General features: G+C 43.6%; 1 protein-coding gene across 1 annotated transcript in view; it reads right to left on the bottom strand.

Annotated features, from left to right (window-relative positions):
* KLF5 (KLF transcription factor 5) overlaps positions 1-19,860 on the bottom strand; it is a 30,810-nt gene extending 10,950 nt beyond the window's left edge. Inside the window, exons 1-3 of the mRNA XM_053309222.1 lie at positions 19,347-19,860; positions 14,039-14,903; positions 12,213-12,272 (exon numbers count right to left, since the gene is read on the bottom strand). Of these exons, the coding sequence (XP_053165197.1) occupies positions 12,213-12,272; positions 14,039-14,903; positions 19,347-19,526 (1,105 nt within the window). The 5' untranslated portion in view covers positions 19,527-19,860. The remainder of the gene's footprint in view (positions 1-12,212; positions 12,273-14,038; positions 14,904-19,346) is intronic.
* Between the last annotated feature and the right edge of the window lie 1,519 nt (positions 19,861-21,379).

The following is a 21,379-nucleotide window of genomic DNA, read 5'->3' on the forward strand; positions in this document are numbered from 1 at the left end:
ACAAACTTCTATGCCAGCCATAGTTACTGAGAAACTGACTGTTAGCCTGGAAGTTCATGGTTCAAGTCTCATAAGTTCATTGGTTGGCCTTTGGCCAAGGCTGAATTACTTGAGGCCTCCTGTTTGCCCACCCCCAAATCTGCACTAAGGGATTGCACTGGTCTACTTTGTAGGGTTTTAGAAACAGAAAGTGTTCAACACACACAAAATCCAAGAGAGCTGTACAAGACTTGTTTTCTCTCTTCATTTTATCCTTTTTAGGTACCTGAATGTTTTAGCAGAGACCCAATGATCAAAAGCCTACAGTTAAAGATTATACCTAGAATTCTGGTTAGAGAAAAATAGAAGCTAAGCTTTTTCCCCCTAGGGGAATGAGAAGATTCAAGCATTTCACACAACACATATTCACACATGCACAAGTCAGCTGTGCAAATAGTCCACTGAAAACGGTTAATGGGTTGCATTTGTTGATGAAGGAATGCACCTTTTTTCAAAGCATGAAGAGAGTACAGATTTGCCAACAGAGGAGAGGGATTAGGGGGAAATAGTGTCACACCTGTGCACTGTGTTCTTCTGGTCTTTTATTGCCCTTTCTCTTTGTATTCCAATTTGCATCTTTGTGCTTTTGCTAACTTTTCCATGGAACTCCTTACCATCTATTCTCCAATTTTTAGCTTTGTTTCTGTCTAAATTAAGTTTGACGGTCATGGGGGAGGACATCTCTGTTTAAGGAGCAAAACAGTTTTTGGGGGGCACTTCTGAAAGCATAAAATATGTTGTGCCAAGCGTGAGCTTATGAAGCCTTTTGAAATCATCCAAAATAGCAACCTCTATGTATACATATAACCAACCAGGAGAAGAGTAATTACTACAGCTGCCTCTACCCCCAGCCATATGCGAGAATAGCTTGAGAATGACTGAAACTTCCAGATGGAAGTAGTGTTTTAGACTAGTTTTCAGCTGTCCCATCTTCGGAGGTCACATATTGCCTCATCTGGCAAGGATCTCCCACTCATTGAAGAGTATTCTGAGGTATGGTCGCAGGGATGGGGAACCTTGGCACTCCTGCAGATGTTGGCCTACAATTCCCATAATCCCTAGCTATTGGCCTCTGTGGCTGGGGATTATGGGAGTTGTAGTCCAAAAACAGCTGGAGTGCCAAGGTTCCCCATCCCTGGTCTAGGGCACTCATAAACCCCATATAAATACCAGCCATTCTATACAGACAAGCAGCAAGTTTCTAAACTCTCATTTTATACCAGGTAGAAATTTTGCAGTTCCAAGAGACAGCGTAATGTAATCCCAGATCAACCACAAAACTCACTAGGTAGCCTGGGGCAAGTCAGTCTCTCGTGGTCTAGTTTGCCATACAGGCATTACTGCAAGCGTAAAATGTGACTCCAGTACACCAAACTTTCATTCCTCAGGAGTAACGGCAAGTGTAGTGTAGCAAATCAGGATAACCTAATTCTTCAATTGTTAGTGCAATGCACAGGATGGAAGAAAAGGAAGCTCACATATTTGTTATCAGGACCATTTGGTGAAGCAGTGTTTATACCCATGAACAAAGAGACACTAACATTTACCACAGTTATCAGGCAACTGAAAGAACAGAGTAAACGCAAGAAAAATTAGCTTGAATAAGATCACTTTGGAGTTGCTGCCCTCTGACCCAACAAGAATTTAAGCCTGCTGGATGCCCAGTTGCAAGATACATCTTATCCACACACACAGATACAGTGGATAAGCTAGCTAACAGGGCTCTCTTCTCCTCAGTCACTCTTCCCTCACATCCAGTGAGATTGCCAGCTGACCAGAAAGAGAAGCTTAGCCTGCAGTGTCTTTTAACAGTAGAAGATTGAACTTTTAACGGACACCAAAATAAGCATTACAACTTGTGTCTGCAGCTGCTGTTGTCACAGGAGCAGAAGCAATCCAGGAGTTGGCAACCATCCCTTGCCCATTCCCCCATTGCTGCTCAACAGTAAGATTTCCCAGAAATAGCTCAAGAGGATTATTTTAGTGACACTTTTTAGATGAATTACACAATGCTGCCGTTTCTCAATTTTCTGGGCTTTCAAACTTGAGAGAGAGCAAGCACGCGTGTGTACGTACACACAAACACAAACACACACTCACTCCTGTCTACAGATAGGTAGATATACACTCCATCCTTTGAAGTAGATTATTCTTCCCGTTGTACAGATGTGAGACAAAGATAGAACCATACCCACTGCTAAATAGCAAGCCACAAGAACTAAGATGGTGAGGAGCCTTACTTCAAATCTCAACTCCTACTCAGTGGTGCTTTCAGTTCCTTCAAAATATGCATGGACATTTTTTTCCTCTCATAAGATAAGCCTTGAGGAGTCTCTCTCTCACACTCTCAACTATCTGTTCTATTAGGACTTGTCCAATGAAAGCCCAGGATTACTGGAGAATCCCAACTGGCAGGAAAATTCTTCCTAGCAGAACATAGTACAGGCAGCCTCTTCCACCAGACACACAAACAAAAGAGACTGTCAAATTTTAAAGAGAGGATCTGTAATAAATCCATACCATCTGGCATGTGTATTTATATGTCCTGTGCAGAGGATCTCCTTGTATATGGTATGGGTTCCACAACTGCTCAGCTGCGCTCTGCCATTCTTACACATCAAGCTTCGAACATGGCACTTCTAGTCTAAAATCTGCCAGTACCACCACCCCACTCCCTTTAATGGCCATGTTTATATAGTTGGCTTCAGAGATCACCATTCATTACGTTTGATTTTGGCATACTAAAATCTATCTACACATTGACGAAAGAGGCTGATCAAGGGCCAGTCGGACAAGATCAATGCTTTAATAGGTCTTTAGTCAGATTACTGGAATATTTAAAAAAACAACAAGCACAATCTGACAAGACATAACTAGGGTCATCAAGATGCTGAAGACTAATATTAACTAGTGCCCAATCAGCATTTCCCAAACTGCTTACAGCAAAAAATAGTTAAAAGCTCCTATAGGTCCAGAGCAATCACCCCCAACAGAGGCTGCCTGCTGTGTCCCTACAATATTTCACTGCCCTGGATTTGCTTTTTCCTCCAGTCAATCAGTAATTTGGCTGTCTGTTTGCAATGGGTGTAGAGAGTGGATCATTCAAATCATTGCCAATGCAGAAGAATTAGCTATTCATGGAAGAAGCTTCCATATTATAAATCCTCAAACTTAACTTTTATCTCATATTGTGATTCCTTTATTAAAAATCTTGTTAAAAATTATATGTTGTGATTCCTCAGTACAAAATTTGTAAACTTTTAGCTTTCATTTTATATTGCAATGACTTTGATTATAAGCAACAAAGAACCTGAATGGAAGAAGCCACCCACTGCAATTTTAAAATATAAAACAAATAATTTTTTAACCAACACAAAAATGCAAAAGATACTACACAACACTGAACCAAACCAAAGCATCAGGTGGCATGTTGGTTAATCTTACATATCAAATATAAACGAGCTTATCCTCTAATCAAACACTCTTATGATCATTGTATTTAGTTTTTATCTATATTTGTATATCCAGGAACCAAAACACACATCTATGAATCAAATAAGTCTTAGTATGGCCTTGTGTATCATGATCAAGAGAAACAGCACATGCAGAGACAGTGGGCCAGCCAAATTCTGAGGGTTGATCATTCTTTCTTGCGTGCTCTAGAAGTTAACCTTTTCAGGGAGTAAGAATGAAGTGTGCAAGTTGGGGGAGGGGAAGTAACTCAGTGAACAGACCTTTGGGAAACACTGCCCTAATGCTCTCTCAAAAAGAAGTACAAATTTGCAAATTCATAGCCAGAACACATTTGCTTTGGATATCTAGACCAGGAGAGGCTCTGCAAGAAAGTTTTAAAATTAGTCAAAGTTAAGGTGCCCCTAAAACAAAACAGAAGTGTCAATTGCTGGCAATTTCTGTTAATTTAAGGCCACTGGGTTTTGGTGGGGCCCTTTTGGAATGAACAGTGTTTATAGCTAGCAACAGTCTTCCTTATCAGGCATCAAATATCCTGGAATTGAAGCTTACTTAATCCCTCTTAGAGAGCAAGTGACATGCTTTCAGGAGACATATTAGGCATTTAATTAAAAACAAGATTTTGCTGGTTATAAGAACTGAAAAAACCTAATTGAAGCTGGCAGTATTGCATTCATGTTGGCAGAGGATATACAAGAGCAGCTCTCAATAAGCCTCCTAGAAACTATTCCTCCCCCCCCCCCAAAAAAGGAGGGAAGTGTTTTCAATATGGTGCCCGGACATAAATGAAGACTAACCAAAAACTTAGCATACTTTGGAATTATTGGGGTGGAGAGTGCACTCCATTCTCCATACTGTAATCTGAGAGCCAGTCATGTATAGTTCTGAACCAGCTGATCCCCTTGTAAGCAGCAGGGATCAATACAAAGTTGATTTTATCCAAAAGAAAGGGCTTCAGAATTATGGAGCATGTGTATGCATAGCCAATTATGATGGTTCCGTTCCAACAAAACCTCACTGTTGGCAAATTCACGATAGGCGAGCAATTGAAGTCAATGGGAAACAATGGGTTGGGAAACTGTAGTCGCGAAAAGACAAAAAAAAACCCCACCATATAGAAAAAATACAAAATTTCTTGCCCCAAATCACCTGGAATCCCTTAAAATCACCAAGAATAAGCAAGAGGAGTGAGCAAATTGAACCTCTGGAAGATTTTGAACCCCCAAACATTCCTCAAAGGCACTTTTGAAACCCCTCAAACCACTCAAAGTCACTTTAAATCATAAGGAGTTGGCAGGTTCAGCAAGAGAAATGAGAGGATTGAACATCTGAACTCCCCAAAATTGCAGAAACACCCCCACCCCCAATCACGAAGAAGTCTTGCCAAACCACAGATACTCAGGTTGCAGTTGGCGAGACTGGTCACAATTTCCCGGTCAGGGATACTCAAAACTGCGATTGGGAAAACCATAGTTGGTGAGCAATGACTATACTGCCCCGGCCATCAAGATTCAAAATTTAAAAAGGAAGATGCAGCATTAGAGCGTGGGGTCTCTGCCTACAAATCATTTTATTTTGGTTATCCTACCAAGTTTAATCTTTGCTCCATTTTTACTCCATTTCCTCAAGGAATGTTATGACCCTGTCTTAACAGAAGTCCGTCAAAACAGAATGATCAATATGCCCAAGTTCTTAACCATTCCCCCTTAAAGCCTACTGTTTTGACCTACATTTTATTATTCCTGCATCCGTTTCCCCCTCTTTATTTTTCTGGATTGCTATCACTGCCCATTTCTTTGGATATAAACATTTGTGGTGAATGGTTCAGGATAAAGGCAGGGATGATAAATACATTTGAACTGTGGGCTAAAAAGACAGACTGAAAGCTAGAAAACTAAAGTACATAGGAAATAAAATATTTTGCTGCTGCTTAGAAGTGTGTGTGTGTGTGGGGGGGTGTCTTTAGGATTTCCAGGTACAAACCCATATGAAACAATGAGTTTCAAAAATGCATTAGTCTGTTATATACAAAGACATGTTCACAGTAAGGGACTCTTACTTTTTCAAAATACACACATACAGCAGTCATATAGTCATATGGTTAATATTTACTAGTTACCTCCAAAGGTTAATTTACTAAGAATTAAAAATTTATGTTATATAGCATCTTTTCCTAGGGTGGAAAGCAAAGAGAGAGACGTTTGATGCTTGTGGTCAGTGCAATTCTAGACAAGTCCCTCGGGAGCTTGGTAGAACTCTTATATCAAGATGAAGGAGCCATACATTACCTCCAACTCTGCCATTTGCACGTCATACCTTGTACTGCGAAAAGTGGCAGGTCAGAGAACAATCTGTAGGACAGATCCCCATTCGGCCATGATACTAGCTGGGTGACTCTGAGCCAGTCACTTCTCTCTCAGCCTAGCCTACTTCACAGGGTTGCTGTGAGGAGAAACTTAAATATGTACACCGCTCTGGGCTCCTTGGAGGAAGAGCAGAATATAAATGTAAAAAATAAAAATAAATAAAAATGAAGGCCCCTCAGTTCAAACATATTCACATCCCCCATGTCTGTACTGGACCATTCACCACAAAAGTTTACACAGAGGGGGGAAAGGGGTAAGCAGCAGCTATCCAGAAAAATAAGATGGGAAGACTATGTAGTTTAAAGCGGGGGGAGGGGCGGAATAACCAGAGCACACCACACTAAAGAGGAAAAAGATAATCAGCACACAGAAGGAGAGACTCCACAATGGCATATTAGCATTCAACTTCATATACTTACATTTCAATTAAAAGATGACCTTTGAACAAACTTTATCAACAAGATCCCCAGCAAAATTGATCTGAGTTCAACATGACTATTGGAACATACATACTTCTGAAGGTCATGGAAGATTTTGGACTTGGGACAGAGGATAACTAAGGTACAAGGCTCTTTCCATAATGAAGTTCACTGAATGAGCCAGTGTCAGCCTAAACTACCTCAGAATCAAGATGATAAAATGGAGAGGGAATATTAGGTATGCCTCTACTCTTAGCTTCTTGAAGGAAAAGTGGGTCAGAGAAATAGAGCCAGTATGATTTTAGAGTCTGTCCAAATCTTTCCAGCCAACTTTAATTCTCATTTCCCTTTAAAGTTTAAGAGTGACTGCTAGACAAAAAAATTCTAAAATACATACTGGGGTGAAGGTGGTAGTGGGCGGGGGGGGAGGGTGATAAGAGTTTTAGATCAGTTGCCTAGCCTGATTTTTTTTAAAAAATCACTAGACACAACTAGGAATGTGTGCATCTTGTTTCAGAAGTGCCACTGTCTCTTGAAGCATTCAGGGGCTTCCATTTCCCAAACAGCAAATACAAGCTATATCTATAGATAGATGAAAATAGTTTCTAGCATTAACTACAGAACTATTAATGGCTGGGCAGGCATGTGATCAAAGAACATGTCTGCTCAAAGGCTCTCTGTTCAGGAAGGCTGTTCAAGAATTTCCATGAGAGCAGACAATGGTGTGGGGAAGGCAACGGAGAACTTAACTCTCCACTAGAAACAGTGATTCTAGAAGCTGAACTGTCCAAATAATCCAAGCGTGTGTGTGTGTGTGTGTGTGTGTGTGTGTGTGTGTGTGTGTGTGTGTATGGAGTCTGGGACTCGGGGAATAGTCTCCAGGCAGATACTTTATCTCTTCAGAAATTAAGCACTGGCACAAATACTACAGAGCTATTAGCAGGGGCGTAGCTAAGGGAGAGGGAGCCTATGTTCACCCTTCTCCCTGGTGGCCCCTCAGAGGGAGATGAAGAAAATAGGGAGGGGTGGAGCTGGGGGAGGTTCTTTGAACCCATCCGCTCAATTATAGCTACCCCCCTGGCTACTAGGCAGGCAGTCTTGACTTCATTTAAAATGCTTCAGTTGCATTAAAAAAAAAACCCTTCTCATGTGCAAATATAGAACATAGGAAGCTGTCTTATACTGAGTCAGATTGTTGGTCCATCTAACTCAGTACCGTCTACACAGACTGGTAGCGGCTTCTCTAAGGTCTCAGGCAGGAGTGTCTCTCACCCCTATCTTGGAGATACCAGGAAGGGAACGTGGACTATCATGGAAAGTAGTTAATTGTTTGGAAACACATATATTAACTTGCTTCCCAAAAGCCAAGAAAAGAAAACTCAAGCAAGGCACCCAGCTGATAATACCTTATGACGTTTTATGGCAGTACAGTCTATACTAGATATTCCTGTCATGATTATTGATTTATTCATTCAATTTCTATACCTAAATGCATAATGCCTTTTTGAATCTAAAAATCATTCTATCCCAACAATTCAGTAAGGAAGAAACATCTTATAGAACACAACTTTTTACAAGGCTTGATCAGGTCTACCCAGTAAATCCATGGCTGAATTGGGACTTTAACCCTATATTTTCCCAATTCTACTGGCCTTTGGGACCAGTGGAATCTGAATTAAGATTTGAGTCCTTGCAAACACACCCACCCAATCAGATTTCTAAAGCCTGGCAAAGGCAGAGCTTTTCATCAATTTTTCACGACCAGTTTTACATTCTTCAGCTATTCAGTGCAGCACAAATGGGACTACAGCATTTCATCTTCATAACAATCCTACTCAGTCTCTGGCTTGCTCTTCAAGTCATTTCCCCACTGCACTGCAGCTAGCCTGCTTTAAACCCATATGAAAGACTTTGCTTCAGGGTACTATGTCTGGTATATAACTGTTGAAATCTAACTACTTTCCCTGATAAAAGTTGCCAATGCTAGGAAAGAGATAGTCTGGACTGCTCTAGTGGATTTAACAGCTGTAGGATCTGCTGGGGTTAAGTGAAACTTTTCAAGACATCACCTGCTAATAAAAGCACAGCTAATGGCGCAGCAAGGAAATGACTTGACTAGCAAGCCAGAGGTTGGTGGTTTGAATCTCCGCTGGTAAGTTTCCAAGACTATTGGGCAGCCGTGATATAGGAAGATACTGAAAGGGATCATCTCATGCTGCACGGGAGATGGCAATGGTAAACCCCTCCTGTATTCTACCAAAGACAACCACAGGGCTCTGTGGTTGCCAGGAGTTGACACCAACTCAACGGCAAAACTTTACAGAAACCAATGGAAGACGAGTTGGCACTTCTGCACTACAAATGACCCTCTCACCAAACCCATTCGTCCCAAATCCCCCTCCCCAGGCAATATGTAATTTTTGATTTCTTGCTAATTTCTTTACTTCTTGCAGTTTATAAATCCTGCCAGCTTGTTCCTATCCAGATGGAGAAAGAGGCTGCTACCCACATTCCATCTCTCACCACGGCTGCTGCCGCCTTTAAGTTTGTTCTGAAAAGAATGTCATTAAACTCACTGAAAGCTATTCAGGTGGAGGCAGGTTGCTAAATAAATACTATGAAAGGAACAGGATTTCTAATACAAAGGGAGAAGTATATGGTCTGTTTTGACTTCTAGACATCGGATTGCTGCTGCAGGCTCTTTTTTTTTTATTCTCAAGTGACAGATTGTGGAGAAGGGTGGATAAGAGTCAGTTTAAGATGGATTGTTAGGAAGAGAGAAAAGCAGTGGTCCTCCACAGATACTACAGAACAAGTTGAGCCAGATAAACAGGTCTGTTAAACCCCTAAGGGGATTGGAAAGAGTATCACACAAAACTTTAATAACCTGCATTTCATGACCAGCATCTATTAAAGTATTCAAGCGACAGTATTCATAAATAGCTCTTTAAAAAAAAGTTCCCCTTAAGTCAGACAGGAATACAAAATAAAAAGGACATTATGTAATAAACAGCCAAATTAAGTAACAGACGTGACGCTTGCCACAGGCCTTGCCTAGCCTTCTGAGAAAGCTTGTCCCTCAGCAAAATCACCAATCAAGTTTATATACCATACTTTCTAGATGCTACATAGGTGTTTATTATGGTATAAATACTGGTAAGCTTCTTTAATACACGACAGAAATGTCATCCTCTTTTGTACTTTCGGAAGTATAAAGCAAGAGTACTTCAAGCTCAGTGCATTCTTTTAAAATCTAATGTCAAAGACATGACATCACTGATCAACATATCCCAAATAACACTCCAACATCTTAGGACAGATGATCTCCACACGATATATAACACTGGCCTGGACAGGTTTATAAGCAAAATCACCAACTTTTATCTGAAGTGGAATTTTCATTTCTGTTAGCATCACTGACCTTTGTACACACGTAAGCCCACTTTAAAAGTTAACTCTCTACAGAGAGACGTGGTAGAAGGCATATTTTAAAAAGTAGTGTGTTCCGTAGCTCAGGATCTTTGAATAATTCTAAACCCGAAAGCAAAGGATACTTTACATTACTGGATGGTTATTCACATAACCTACTGGGCAGGAGGAAGGCTTCCCAAACCCAAACCTTGCATTCCCCAGATGATCGGTTGTGGCTTGGTCGGAGTGTGAAGTGCACTCCCACACGATCAGCCCTGCTCCATGCAGTGAAGTGTAGGGCAGACTGATCTCCTGCGCTGCATTGGGGGATTCCCCCAAGAGATGGAGGGGCCTGCCTGTGTGGGGCCACACAACCTGCCTGTGTGGGGCCAGGCTGGAAGCAGCCCGTGCTGCTCACACATGAGCAGGTAGCTGCAGGTAAGGGAGCACTTGCTCCCTTAATTGCAGCAGGCTAGGCAGTGCTGGCCTGCTGGGATCGGGGCCGATCCCGGCGGTTCTCAGGAGCCCCACAGAATTTTAATATCCTAAATCTTAACCTTTACTGGATCAATAGAAATTGTGGTTAACTTTCCCAGCAGTTCATGAACTAGTAGTATATGCAACATGAGGAAAGTTATTCTGGAGTAGTCTAGTCCCATCTCTGCAAACCTTAGAAAAGTTTTACACAATCATCTGAGACACTTTTCCCCCTGCATTAAACATGGAAACACATTTTCCTCTTATATCCAAGAAGAGGTTATTTTAATATAGAGTAGGGAAGATAATGGTTCTGCTCAAGTCACTGACCCGCCCCTGCTACCTGGGCAAAGAAGCACCTTTTAAAGTGGCGGCTCCTTTACGACAGCCAACAGGGGAAGAGTAATCATTCAGCTCAACATTGCATCCCTCCAGTATCCACTGCTGTCTCCCTTTACGACAGCCAACAGGGGAAGAGTAATCATTCAGCTCAACATTGCATCCCTCCAGTATCCACTGCTGTCTCCCTGTTACAGAGTGATGTGATGCCCCTTCATGACAGGGAACTATATTCTTATTCCTTTCACTATGTAAGCGACTTCAAGAATGTTTTGGATAATATAATCATAGTCATCATAATCTGACCACACAGACCAACTAAAAAGGAAGGAAGCACAGAACAGTAACTCGCCCAGGCACACACCGACATCCTCCTCTGAAGGTTTGCAATTCTGTTCTTTCTGTGCACTGGAATACTGAATAATCCAAATATACTCAATGCAGAATTACGTGTCAAGTAAGGCTGAGTGGGAGGCAGTAAGACCAAGGCAGCGGATCATGCAGAGACACAGCAAACAAATGGGTGGATATTTTGTGACCTCACCGTACAGTCTGGGAATTCTTGCCTTGGAACAGTTGCTTTTATGATTTTTTTTTAAAATGCTGTTCATTTCAGAGATAACTGCTTCATTTATCAAAACAGCATTTCCATAGTAACATTTTTTTGCCTAGAGATATTTAGTCTTTCAGCAAATAAGCAAAAACTGAATACAAGGCTTTGTTCCACAGATGAAATGAGTCTCAGATCTTTTCTCAATTAAAAACTGTATTTGTGACTTTGTTTAATACTACAAGGAAGCTGCTCCTGACAAACAACAGAATTTTAGTGCACAGAAACGTTTTGCAAGAAACAGAGCTCTTATGAAAATCCAGAGCGCTTTGCTACAAGGATCACACATATGCAACACTGAGTAATTCTGCATATTCAAAATACATATTCAGTAGCAAAGTGTTATAGGTCTATAGCAGTAGTTCTTCTACAGCAAGAGTGCTTGCAAAACATGTGAGCATTAATCTAAATCTACAAAATGCATTTATTTAACCAAGTTCCTTATGTAAATATTTTCTTTGTATAGGTTGCCTCAATAGCAGTACAAAATGAAACTCAATTATCTAACCAAGTAACTCTACAGCTTAGAAGAAGGTCCTACAATCCAGACATAAGACAGTAACAAACATTAAAAGCAGATAAAAGCACATATACTCCAGAAAAAGGCCATGAACACACTCACGTGGGTTTGCTTAGCTTTTTTTAAATAGACTAGTCCATAATACAACAAAATTTGTTTTATTAAAATAATGCACATTAATTTTTATGGGCAAGGTTTTCCAAGTTTTAATTTAGTTAAGGCAAGTTCCACACTTCATTTTGTGTATATGGAACAGAGGGACACCCTCCCACAAGTCACAATATAGCTCCGTTGAAAAGTATTTTGTAAAGTATGAAGGGGCAGGAAAGATAGAGCTTCAAAGAAGGTATTTATTCACTGCTCAAATTAAACCTCTTTATTTTAAGAAGTTCAAAAGTGTCAGTTTTCATTTCATTAACTACTCTGTTTGGATGATTTATAACTCTCTCAGCTTGAAGTAAACCAAGTGAAACCTTTCAAGCAAAGCAGAGAAAGAAAGATTGCCAATTTATATTTATAGGATATTGCAACCCACAAAATTAAACACAGTAAACACATACCAGTATGAGTTCGCAGGTGCGCTTTTAAGTGGGAAGACTTCGTATACACTTTAGTGCAACCTAAGACATAAAAATCAAGGACAGACATATCAGTTGGGAGCATTTATGTCTAGAAAACACAGTGACTAAAATGCTGTTGGTAGTTTCGATTTTAGGTATTGCTTTATTTTAAGGAAGTTATTCAAAACACTGACATCTCAAATGGAATACTATGCAACCCGTTGAATGTGAACGGACAGCTCCTAGTACTGGCATACAGTGAATAAGCCCATATATAATACAACCAGAACTTTGATTCAATCTCCCAATCATGGGAAAGCGTGCCATCATGTTTACAGCGTTTGAAGAGACAAATGCTGCAGTAAGCATGAAGAATGGAGCCGGGAGAGTGAGTGACAGTCAGGACTTCTGATCCGTTTCAAGCCCTGTAAGTGGGTGTTCTGTGAACACCTCAACAGGACTCATGTGTTTAAACTAGACAATATCATCATTCCTCTATAAAAATTATACACCCCCCCTTCAACATCCCATCTTTTACCTTGTTTCACATACAGTGAAGTTACACCTGAATTATATTCCAATGACAAAACGAGATAAACAGTTTATAAACCAAATAGGTGGCTATTATATTTAGGTACAATTCACTAAGGAATTGTACAAGTGTGTAGTGCTGGATTGTTTCTACGGACTGCTTCAAGTGCATTGGCCTCCAGTGTTGCTCTCAAAGTCACCATGTCAACACAAAATTCTGGGGCTTGGTGGAAGCTTTCGATCAAGTGAGAAACAGAGCAGACTGGGAAGGTCAACTCCAGGCCCAGAGGTCATATCTGACACCCAGGAAGGCATCCTGAATACATTAGGCACAGCATACAGTGGCTCCAGTCCACCATTACAGGCAACCTCTGCCCAATCCACAAGCACGAGACCTTATGCCTTGTGCAGGAAGGGCTCCTAATGTAAGCTCCTCCTCAGGATCTGCAGCCACCATGAGTAGAACAAGGCGGAGTTCTATAAAACCCTGCTTTCCTTGAGAGACAAAAGAGCAACATGCACAAGACTAGCTGCTGAAAACAAACAGAAGCAGCTGTCATCAGAGAGCTACCCTTGCCCCAGGCTCTGAGGAAGAGTGACAAAGGTTCTCTTCTCCCTTAAAAGGTCAACCACCACCACCACCGTGCTCTGCCATAGGCACTCCTGTGTTGGAGTCATGCCAAGTTCACAACACCCAAAAGTTTGACCTCCACACCCAATAGGTTAAATCCAAGCCTAAAGCCTGGTTTATACAAACAGCAGACCATGCGGTAAAACTATTACTCGACTGCACCAATTCAGATTGCAGGGGAGATCAACTGCATGACTGAATACTCCTCCCTTTTAAAAAAAATCCCATCCTGCAAAAGTTTTTTTTTGCCTAAATTCTCCCCACCGTGTTAAGTTTTCTATTCATAGGAATTTCTTCTTGGCAAAGGCCGAGGAGGAAACCTTCACAATCCAAATCTGGATAGCCCAGGAACAGTTTTACCATAATAGCTGCTAGCTCTGTAGGAAAAAGCCTAACTTAGTGTCCATAGCAGTCTGGATTTTTTCTTTTTAAATGCATACAAAATATTGGGGGGGGGGAGGGGAGAGAGAACCATACTGTAGCTGAACAAGTCATCTTACAAAATAAGAATAGAACAGGAATATTTGCAGCAGTTTTCTAAAAAGATGCCAGCTGGTCTTTTTAAAAAGTATGCTACCACCAACAATAGTTCACATTTAATCTGTAACAGAGGAGAGAAACAGCATTTATGACTGAACAATGATTTTCATTTGGGGGGGCTTACCAGGATAATCACAGTAGTGAATACGTCTCTTCTCCAAATCTGGGTTATTCCTTCTGTTGTATCTGACTGTAGAGATAGCTGGTGAATTCATTGGGAGGTTTGTGGGCAGACTGGGATTGTGAATTGCCAACTTGGAGGCAATAGTAGCAGCATAAGATGGAGGAGGGGTTAAGTTCTGTAGCATTTCTGCTTGTCTGTCTGGACTGCCAGGCTCTGAGCTTGGAGGAGAAGGAGGGAAATAAGTGGCTTGTTGCTGAAGAAACTGATTTGGCATTGGGTATGAGCACTGGGGGATCCCTTGGAACTGTTTCATTGTATTCTGCGACATAGCAGAGGACATCGTGTTAAGGCCTGCCATGGCGGAGGACATAGAAACATTATTAAGGGAGTCCATCACCGCAGTTTGCGTAGTAGGGTTTGGCATGTCTAAATCCGGCGAGCTCAGAAGCTGATATAGCTGGCCCTGCTGGGACGCCGAGACAGAGAGGTGAATATCTGGAGTGGGAAGCTCCTGTTTGATGAAGAGGTTGTTCACATCGGGAGCCTGGTGGGGGCTGAAGATGCTCGTAAACTCAGGAAGCGCCTGGGTAGGGTTAGGAACTGGAAGAGCAGTTTCACTCTGGTGGCTGAAGGCAGTAATGGGCTCTGTCTTAATATGGGCCACCGTCGGCCTCTGAGGTTTGACAAGGCCAGTTCTCAGATGTGTACAGACACTCATGTTGATACTGTAAGGCAACCCTTCACTACTGTCAGTGAAGAACTGATCGACCACTGAGGCACTGTCTCGACGATACTTTTTATGATCTGGGATGGTAGAAACCGGAGGAAGCTGGGGCGTCAGATATTTCTCCAGTTCACATCGTGCCTGAAAAGGGGGGGGGGGGAGAGATAGCAAAAAAGAAAAAGAAAAAGTTAAGAATCGCAGCAGATTATACAAGAGAATAAAACCAGTCCCTTGATTATTTTATTTTTAGGGCTCAAACACACACACCCCACTCTTCAGTATGTGCAGACTCTCTATCAACTCTAGAGGCAAATGAGCTGAATTAAGAACCGGCGCTAAAGCAGTTCCTGCATAGAAGACACAAGCCCTTAAGACAAATTAAAAGCCCTGACCCCTAATTAATTAATTAATTGATTGATTGATTTGATTTAAGCCAAGACACAATGTGAAATCATTCGGACCAACTTCTGGATCTTTTGTTGGGACTGGGGTATCAAGCTGTGTAAGCCAAGAATGCTAGCAAGAAAATGCTTGACATAATGCTTGGGATAATCCAGCCCAAGTTAACCACTGTTCATGTCCTATTGATTTCAATGGGTGAAATTTAAGTATGTGATGCAATCTGAATTACACTCATAGAAGCGCTGTATAAAACAATATTAATAGCAAGAAAACCTTCTGACAGAATATTTCATGTTTTCAGATACTGTGTTACCCATAGTCTTCAAAGCCTAGAAACTGCCATAATGTAGTGGCTATACAGAACAGTGTTACAGCTAGTTTACGCAAGTCCTCATTGCTATAATTAAAAGTTTAGCAATGTCATTTTAATAAGGTCTCTCACACGCAAACCTTGGGCCCATTCGGTTAATTAAAAATTAGCAAGTTAAACAATGAAGTACTCAGAGCTTGAGAAATTTCAGAAGGTAAGTGCCATAGTTTATTGGGGAAAACAATACAATGCCCAGAGAATAAAGCAGATGTGGAAAACTTATGTCCCACTGCATCCACCCAAGCAAGTCCCCTCCGCCCGCCCGGGTTCTTATTAGAACCTTAGGGACAGCTTTGCCTTGCATTTCAGTTCTACTGTTTCTCCTCCTGATTACACAAGCTTGTACTAAATACTCTGGAACAGTAAGTTCCAATCTCATTATTTCCAAGTAAAATATATTTTACTTGCACCCAATCTGAAAAGTCAGCAGACCTATTTTCATACAACGGGTACCATCCAGCAAGATTTGTGTCTTGTTCTCACCCTGCACCTAGGCTGTACCACTGTATGCCCCATATGGAGACATGCAGGATTGAGTGTCCTACCATGAAAGCAGTTTCCCACACACAGAAAACTAGCATGGCAGGGAGAAGGAAATGGCTAGCGCACTCCTGAAACATTATCTACGTGCAGGGAATTCACCTGTATGAAGGAGTCATTCATTTATGTAAGCCCCCATCTGCAGTGGTACAGCCCCAACATAGATTTACCACCTCAGTGAGAACTTTAGATCTATGTAGTCATGTGTTCTAAGTTCTATGAGGTGGTTTTCAACAGGGCTTAAACACCACTAACATTTGCTGGATTCTGTCTAGTCTGGATTGGGATGAAATGCTGCAATTTTAAAATGCATTAATCCTTTTTGAAGTCAGTAAGGGTAAAGTGTGCCATCAAGTAGATTTCAACTCCTGGCACCCACAGAGCCCTGTGGTTTTATTTGGTAGAATACAGGAGAGGTTTATCATTGCCATCTCCCACGCAGTATGACATTATGCCTTTCAGCATTTTCCTATATTGCTGCTGCCTCATATAGTAGCAGTGGGGATTCAAACTAGCAACCTTCTGCTTGTTAGTCAAGCATTTCCCCATCACGCCGCCACTTAAGGTGCTTGAAGTCAGTAGGACTTAATGCAGCAGATTGGATATATTCACGTTTAAGTTCTTCGAGTATATTCTTATTTTTTGAAGCCAGTAGGACTAAATAAGAACACACTATAGGAACTTAAATGTGAATATATCCAATCTGCTGAATTCACCATATTCACACTGACAACAAACAAATTTTATTTACATGCACCTGAAAGGTGCACACTACTTGAAACCCTCTGCCTCCCTGTGCATTTCTAGAGTGGCCTCTCTGTGCTTTACAAGGTGCTTCCCCTCTCCTGAATTGGAGCAAGGGATCAGACCACGAAAACATTCCTGTGCATATATCCCTGTCCCAGGGAAGATTTTTTTATCACCTACGGGGGAGGGGAAGGGAATCATCTGCCTAGCTTAGAGGTGCTAGGGAATCCGTGGGTGGACACAGCCCGATACATTACAAGTACAGTCATCAGTAAAACATTTGTCATGTACTCTCCAGTGAGCAAATGCTACATTCCCCCTTGCTCTGTAAGGAGTCCATTCATGCCAGATCCCTTCCATACCTCCAAAGTGAGGGTCTACTGACAAACAGAACATTGGATAAATAGTTTATTTTCAGAGCGTCTCTAAAGCCACAGCCACCATGAAAAAGCTCTCACCAGAAAGAAGAAAACAGCAGTTCTCTTGTCTTTGATCTAGATCTGCCTCAACATGCCAGGCTACTTTTTCCAGCTCTTGTTTACAACCCCAACGTAACTTGCTTTGATGACAGAAACACTGATTGGGGGGAGGGGGGGAAGTATTGCTGAAACCAGTCTGCCTTCATTGCTAGGTGGTACACACACACACACACTGCCCCCCCATACTCCAATAAGATCTTTGTGCAATTCAATTAAAGCATGCATTTCTTCCCTCATGTAGGGAGTACTTTGCTTTGCTCTGGTCCACCCAAGGGTTTTTCCACTCAATTAAGCCAAAAACATTTCTGTTGTGCTTTTAAAAATAAAATAAGGCAGCTTGTGACGATAATATATTCAAAACACACAGTCAATGGAACAACCCTAGTCTGGAAATAGTTTCAAATTAAAACAGTTTGTGTGCTTATAAAAAAGAAAGAGTAGTCACATTGCGGTTTGCGCTTTCCCATTTTAGCTCTTCCAGCTGTTTGCATGTGAGTCTGTTTCCAACCAGTTTTCTTGGACAGGCAAAAAAAAAAAAGTCCCCAGAAGGGCCGCGCCCCCGCCCCCCGCTCCTCACTCCATCTAAAATGACTGTGCGTGGGCGAAAAGGACAAGCAGTTACTCTAATTCTGCTGCTGAGCAAGTGTATAAGGTAGCAGCTGTAGCTTTCAACACACTCCTAGGGTCAGCTTCTGTCCCCCCCCCCCCGCCCCCAGCTGCTGGAAACTGGCTCACCGAAATTGTCTTATCACTGGCATTCTCACACACACACTCTGGGGTACGTTGGCTCGACGACGGGAGGATGAAGGGAGCCCCCTACTTTAGGGGCTAGATGAAACTCGCGCTAGACAACGTCACACATATAGGAAAGGTTAAAGAGACCCAGAATCTGCGCCTGGCTTCCGTGTCTTCCCACCAGTCATGAGGAAGAGGGTGACTTTTACGGCCCTTAAGGAAGGCCCTAGGGGAGAGCGAGCTGTGCTATAAGGGGTTAGCAAGCTATTTTGCGGAGCTGGGTAAACACATCTGCTCCAGGGAGGTGTGGGATGTCCCTTCTGCGGTGCTCTGGAGGAATGGCATGGGGCAACTGTGAAGTCCGAGAGTGCCTTCCTAAGGTACTGCCAAGCGGCAGCTTGCAGTTAGTCTGGCTCTGCGACGCTCTAGTCAGCCACGAGGCTTCTTTCCCTGTCCCCAGTCAGGAAGACTCGCCCCTCGACGGGACAGAGGTAGAGTCTCTGGAAGAACTGCGACCAACTAGTTCTACACAAGCCGTCCTTAACGCAACGTCCAACCTCCACTTAATCCATACATTTGCACTGCAGGAAGGGGTGTGTGCGCGCGCGCGGGCGGGAGTGAATGGGTCTTGGGGGTACTTGCACCGCCTCTTTATCGACACCGATCACAACCTTTGCTGTTTAGAGCCAACTAAGCCACCGTTCGCTAATGTTGAGCGCCAAGGAACTGGACGCTTTCTTCACGACCTCCCCGCGCGCGAGTCTCCGTTGAACCGAAAGGCTTCTTTCAAGTACAGGGAACTAGCAACAGCCTCTGCCTGTCTAGGGTGGGGCACTACCGGGCGGGAGAGGCACTCAGCGCCACCCTGCCAGGCTAGCGGCCATCACCTCGAAACGCCGTAGGTCTACTACGACTGCGATTCTGGCTGCTCGACACACGCTGCGAGGGCACTCTCTCGCCCGCCCGCCCGCCCGACATGGCCCCACCCAGGGAGCGGCACGCCTGAGCAAGAGCGAGGAGGGGCGGGAGGTCACGTCCAGCGGCTTGTACCGGGAGATACTGGGGGCTCAGGGTTACCTACGACTTCGAAACTCTGCCCGCCCCCATCCCAGGATATGGTGCGAGAACATGCACTCTACCCATGCTCAGAGCAGCCTTTTATTGCCCATGCATCGCATTCTCACCCATCCATGCCCAATACAGAAAAATAAAGGAGGGGATATGGACTCCAAGGCTTCACTCTGGCTCCAGTTAATCCCGGGACACACCCAAATCAAAGAAGGGAAGAAAAGGAAAGAAGTCTCCGCTTACCTGCACCATCTCCTCGACAGGGATCCTGGCTCCTCCACCTGGCTGCTGCTGCTTAATCTCCTCGGGGCCCGGTCCTGGGAACATCGCAGACTCTCGGGCTCCCAGTACGGGCTTGAGCTGCGCGAAAACGGGTTCCTCGGGCCCTAAACGGGCACTCATGCTCAGCACCCGGGTAGCCATGGAGAAGGCGCGCCAGTGCGCAAAAAGCAACGGATCGGAGGAAGGCGCCTTGTCCGGGCCCTGGCTCACACCCTGCCAAGCACAATTCGCATGAGGCTCCAGGTCCCTCTACCTGGCCTAGGACGTTCCTCCTGGCGATCTCTAGCCACATGCCCGCCTCTATTTCACCCCCTCCGCCCTCGCCCCACCCAAGGGGGCTGGCGCTGCGGAGTGGCTCCGCCTTTGCGCGCCTCAGAGCTGCCTGCCGCCGTGTTGAGTGGTGCTCCGCCCGCGCCAGGGCCGCTCGCCTCTCTGCAGGGCTGCAGACGCCCTGGAGCGGAGTTAGGTCAGGCTGATCCAAACAAACCGTTTCGCCTGTTTCTCGATGCTCTGAGCAAGACCTCCTTTCCCCAAACCACCTTCCTTCTCCCCTCCCCGCGCTGCCCACAGTTCCCTTTTCTGAGGAATGGCAAAGCTGAGTGGCCCCGGCACTTTGGTGACAGCTGGCCTAAAGAGGCCATGGCGATGAAAGCCCAAATCCAGGCTGTTCTTTTTTTAATAGCAGCACTAAATTCTGGAATTAAGTACAGCCTGCCGCGAGGCCGTTTTTAATGCCGCAATCCTATTCACCAGGGAGTTCTCCACACAGCTTTACCAAGAGTTGTCTGGGAGGCTGTAATGTGAGTTTGAAGCTGCCCCAAACAACGCAAACAGTGGACTTTACCCCATATAAATCGGGCCACATACGTTCTATCTCGTCGTGAGAAAAACCGAATTGTGTGTGAACTGCTCCCCTATAGCTCGTAGGGACTTGGGGATAAATCTGGCCAAAATATTAAGTCTTCTTTTTTAAAAAAACAACAACTCTGTGTGTGTGTGTGTGTGTGAGAGAGAGAGAGATTGCATTGATCGAAAGGGGGGCTGTGGGCCTGGGCCATCTCCATAGCCACCTCCACTTTTCTCATTAAACCTTTTCATGCTTTCTAAGGGAATGCAACATTCTCTTTCAGTTTTTGAAGCCATTAATCACCAGTACGTTTCTTTTTATCTATGGTGTGTTTCCAGGGGTGCTGCTAGGGTCCTATTAGGACTGGGTCCCTAATTCACAGTACTTGCTTCCCCTGCCCCAAATTCCTTTCCCTTTGCAAACCTCTCTTGTTGCAGCCTTTGCCACTGCATGAAATATGTGGGGTGGGGTTTACTGTGCATTAGTATCTCACCTCTTAAACAATGTTCCCTCTAATATTTTCCATGTGTATGCAGAGTGAGTTTTGTTCTGAGTGATACTATCAAGATAGTGTGTGCGCATGTGCATTCAGAGTGGGGCCTTCCTGATTCAACCTGAGCAGGATAGAAAATTAACCGAGCAGACATTAAAAAAAAACTTGTGTGCATGTCCAGATGCACACACCTTAGACGGAACACTGCTCTCAACCTTTCTTTTTATGTTTTGTGGCCGCAGTTTTTGAAAAGATTTTTTTTGAGAAATTGGCAATACTTTTTAATGGGGGAGGGGCTGCCCACCACTTTGTTGTGGGCCATCACTACCACTTCTTTCTTTGATCCTGTCAGCTGGGTGTTGCTGGGCATGATGACGGCCGCCTGCCACCCACACCAGCAGTTGGGTTGCTGCTGAACACGAGGCCAAGGACACTACATACTAAAAGAGCCATCCCTCACTGCAACTTCCTTCCCTGCACCTGCCTTCAAACTGCCTCACTGCTGCATCTGCCTTCAAGGGAGCAGAGCTGGTCTGGTGGTAGCGAGCATGACTTGTCCCCTTAGCTAAGCAGGGTCTGTCCCGGTTGCATCTGAATGGGAGACTAGATGTGTGAGCACTGTAAGATATTCCCCTTAGGGGATGGAGCTGCTCT

Source organism: Hemicordylus capensis, chromosome 3, assembly GCF_027244095.1.
Source record: "Hemicordylus capensis ecotype Gifberg chromosome 3, rHemCap1.1.pri, whole genome shotgun sequence".
Classification (NCBI taxonomy): domain Eukaryota; kingdom Metazoa; phylum Chordata; class Lepidosauria; order Squamata; family Cordylidae; genus Hemicordylus; species Hemicordylus capensis.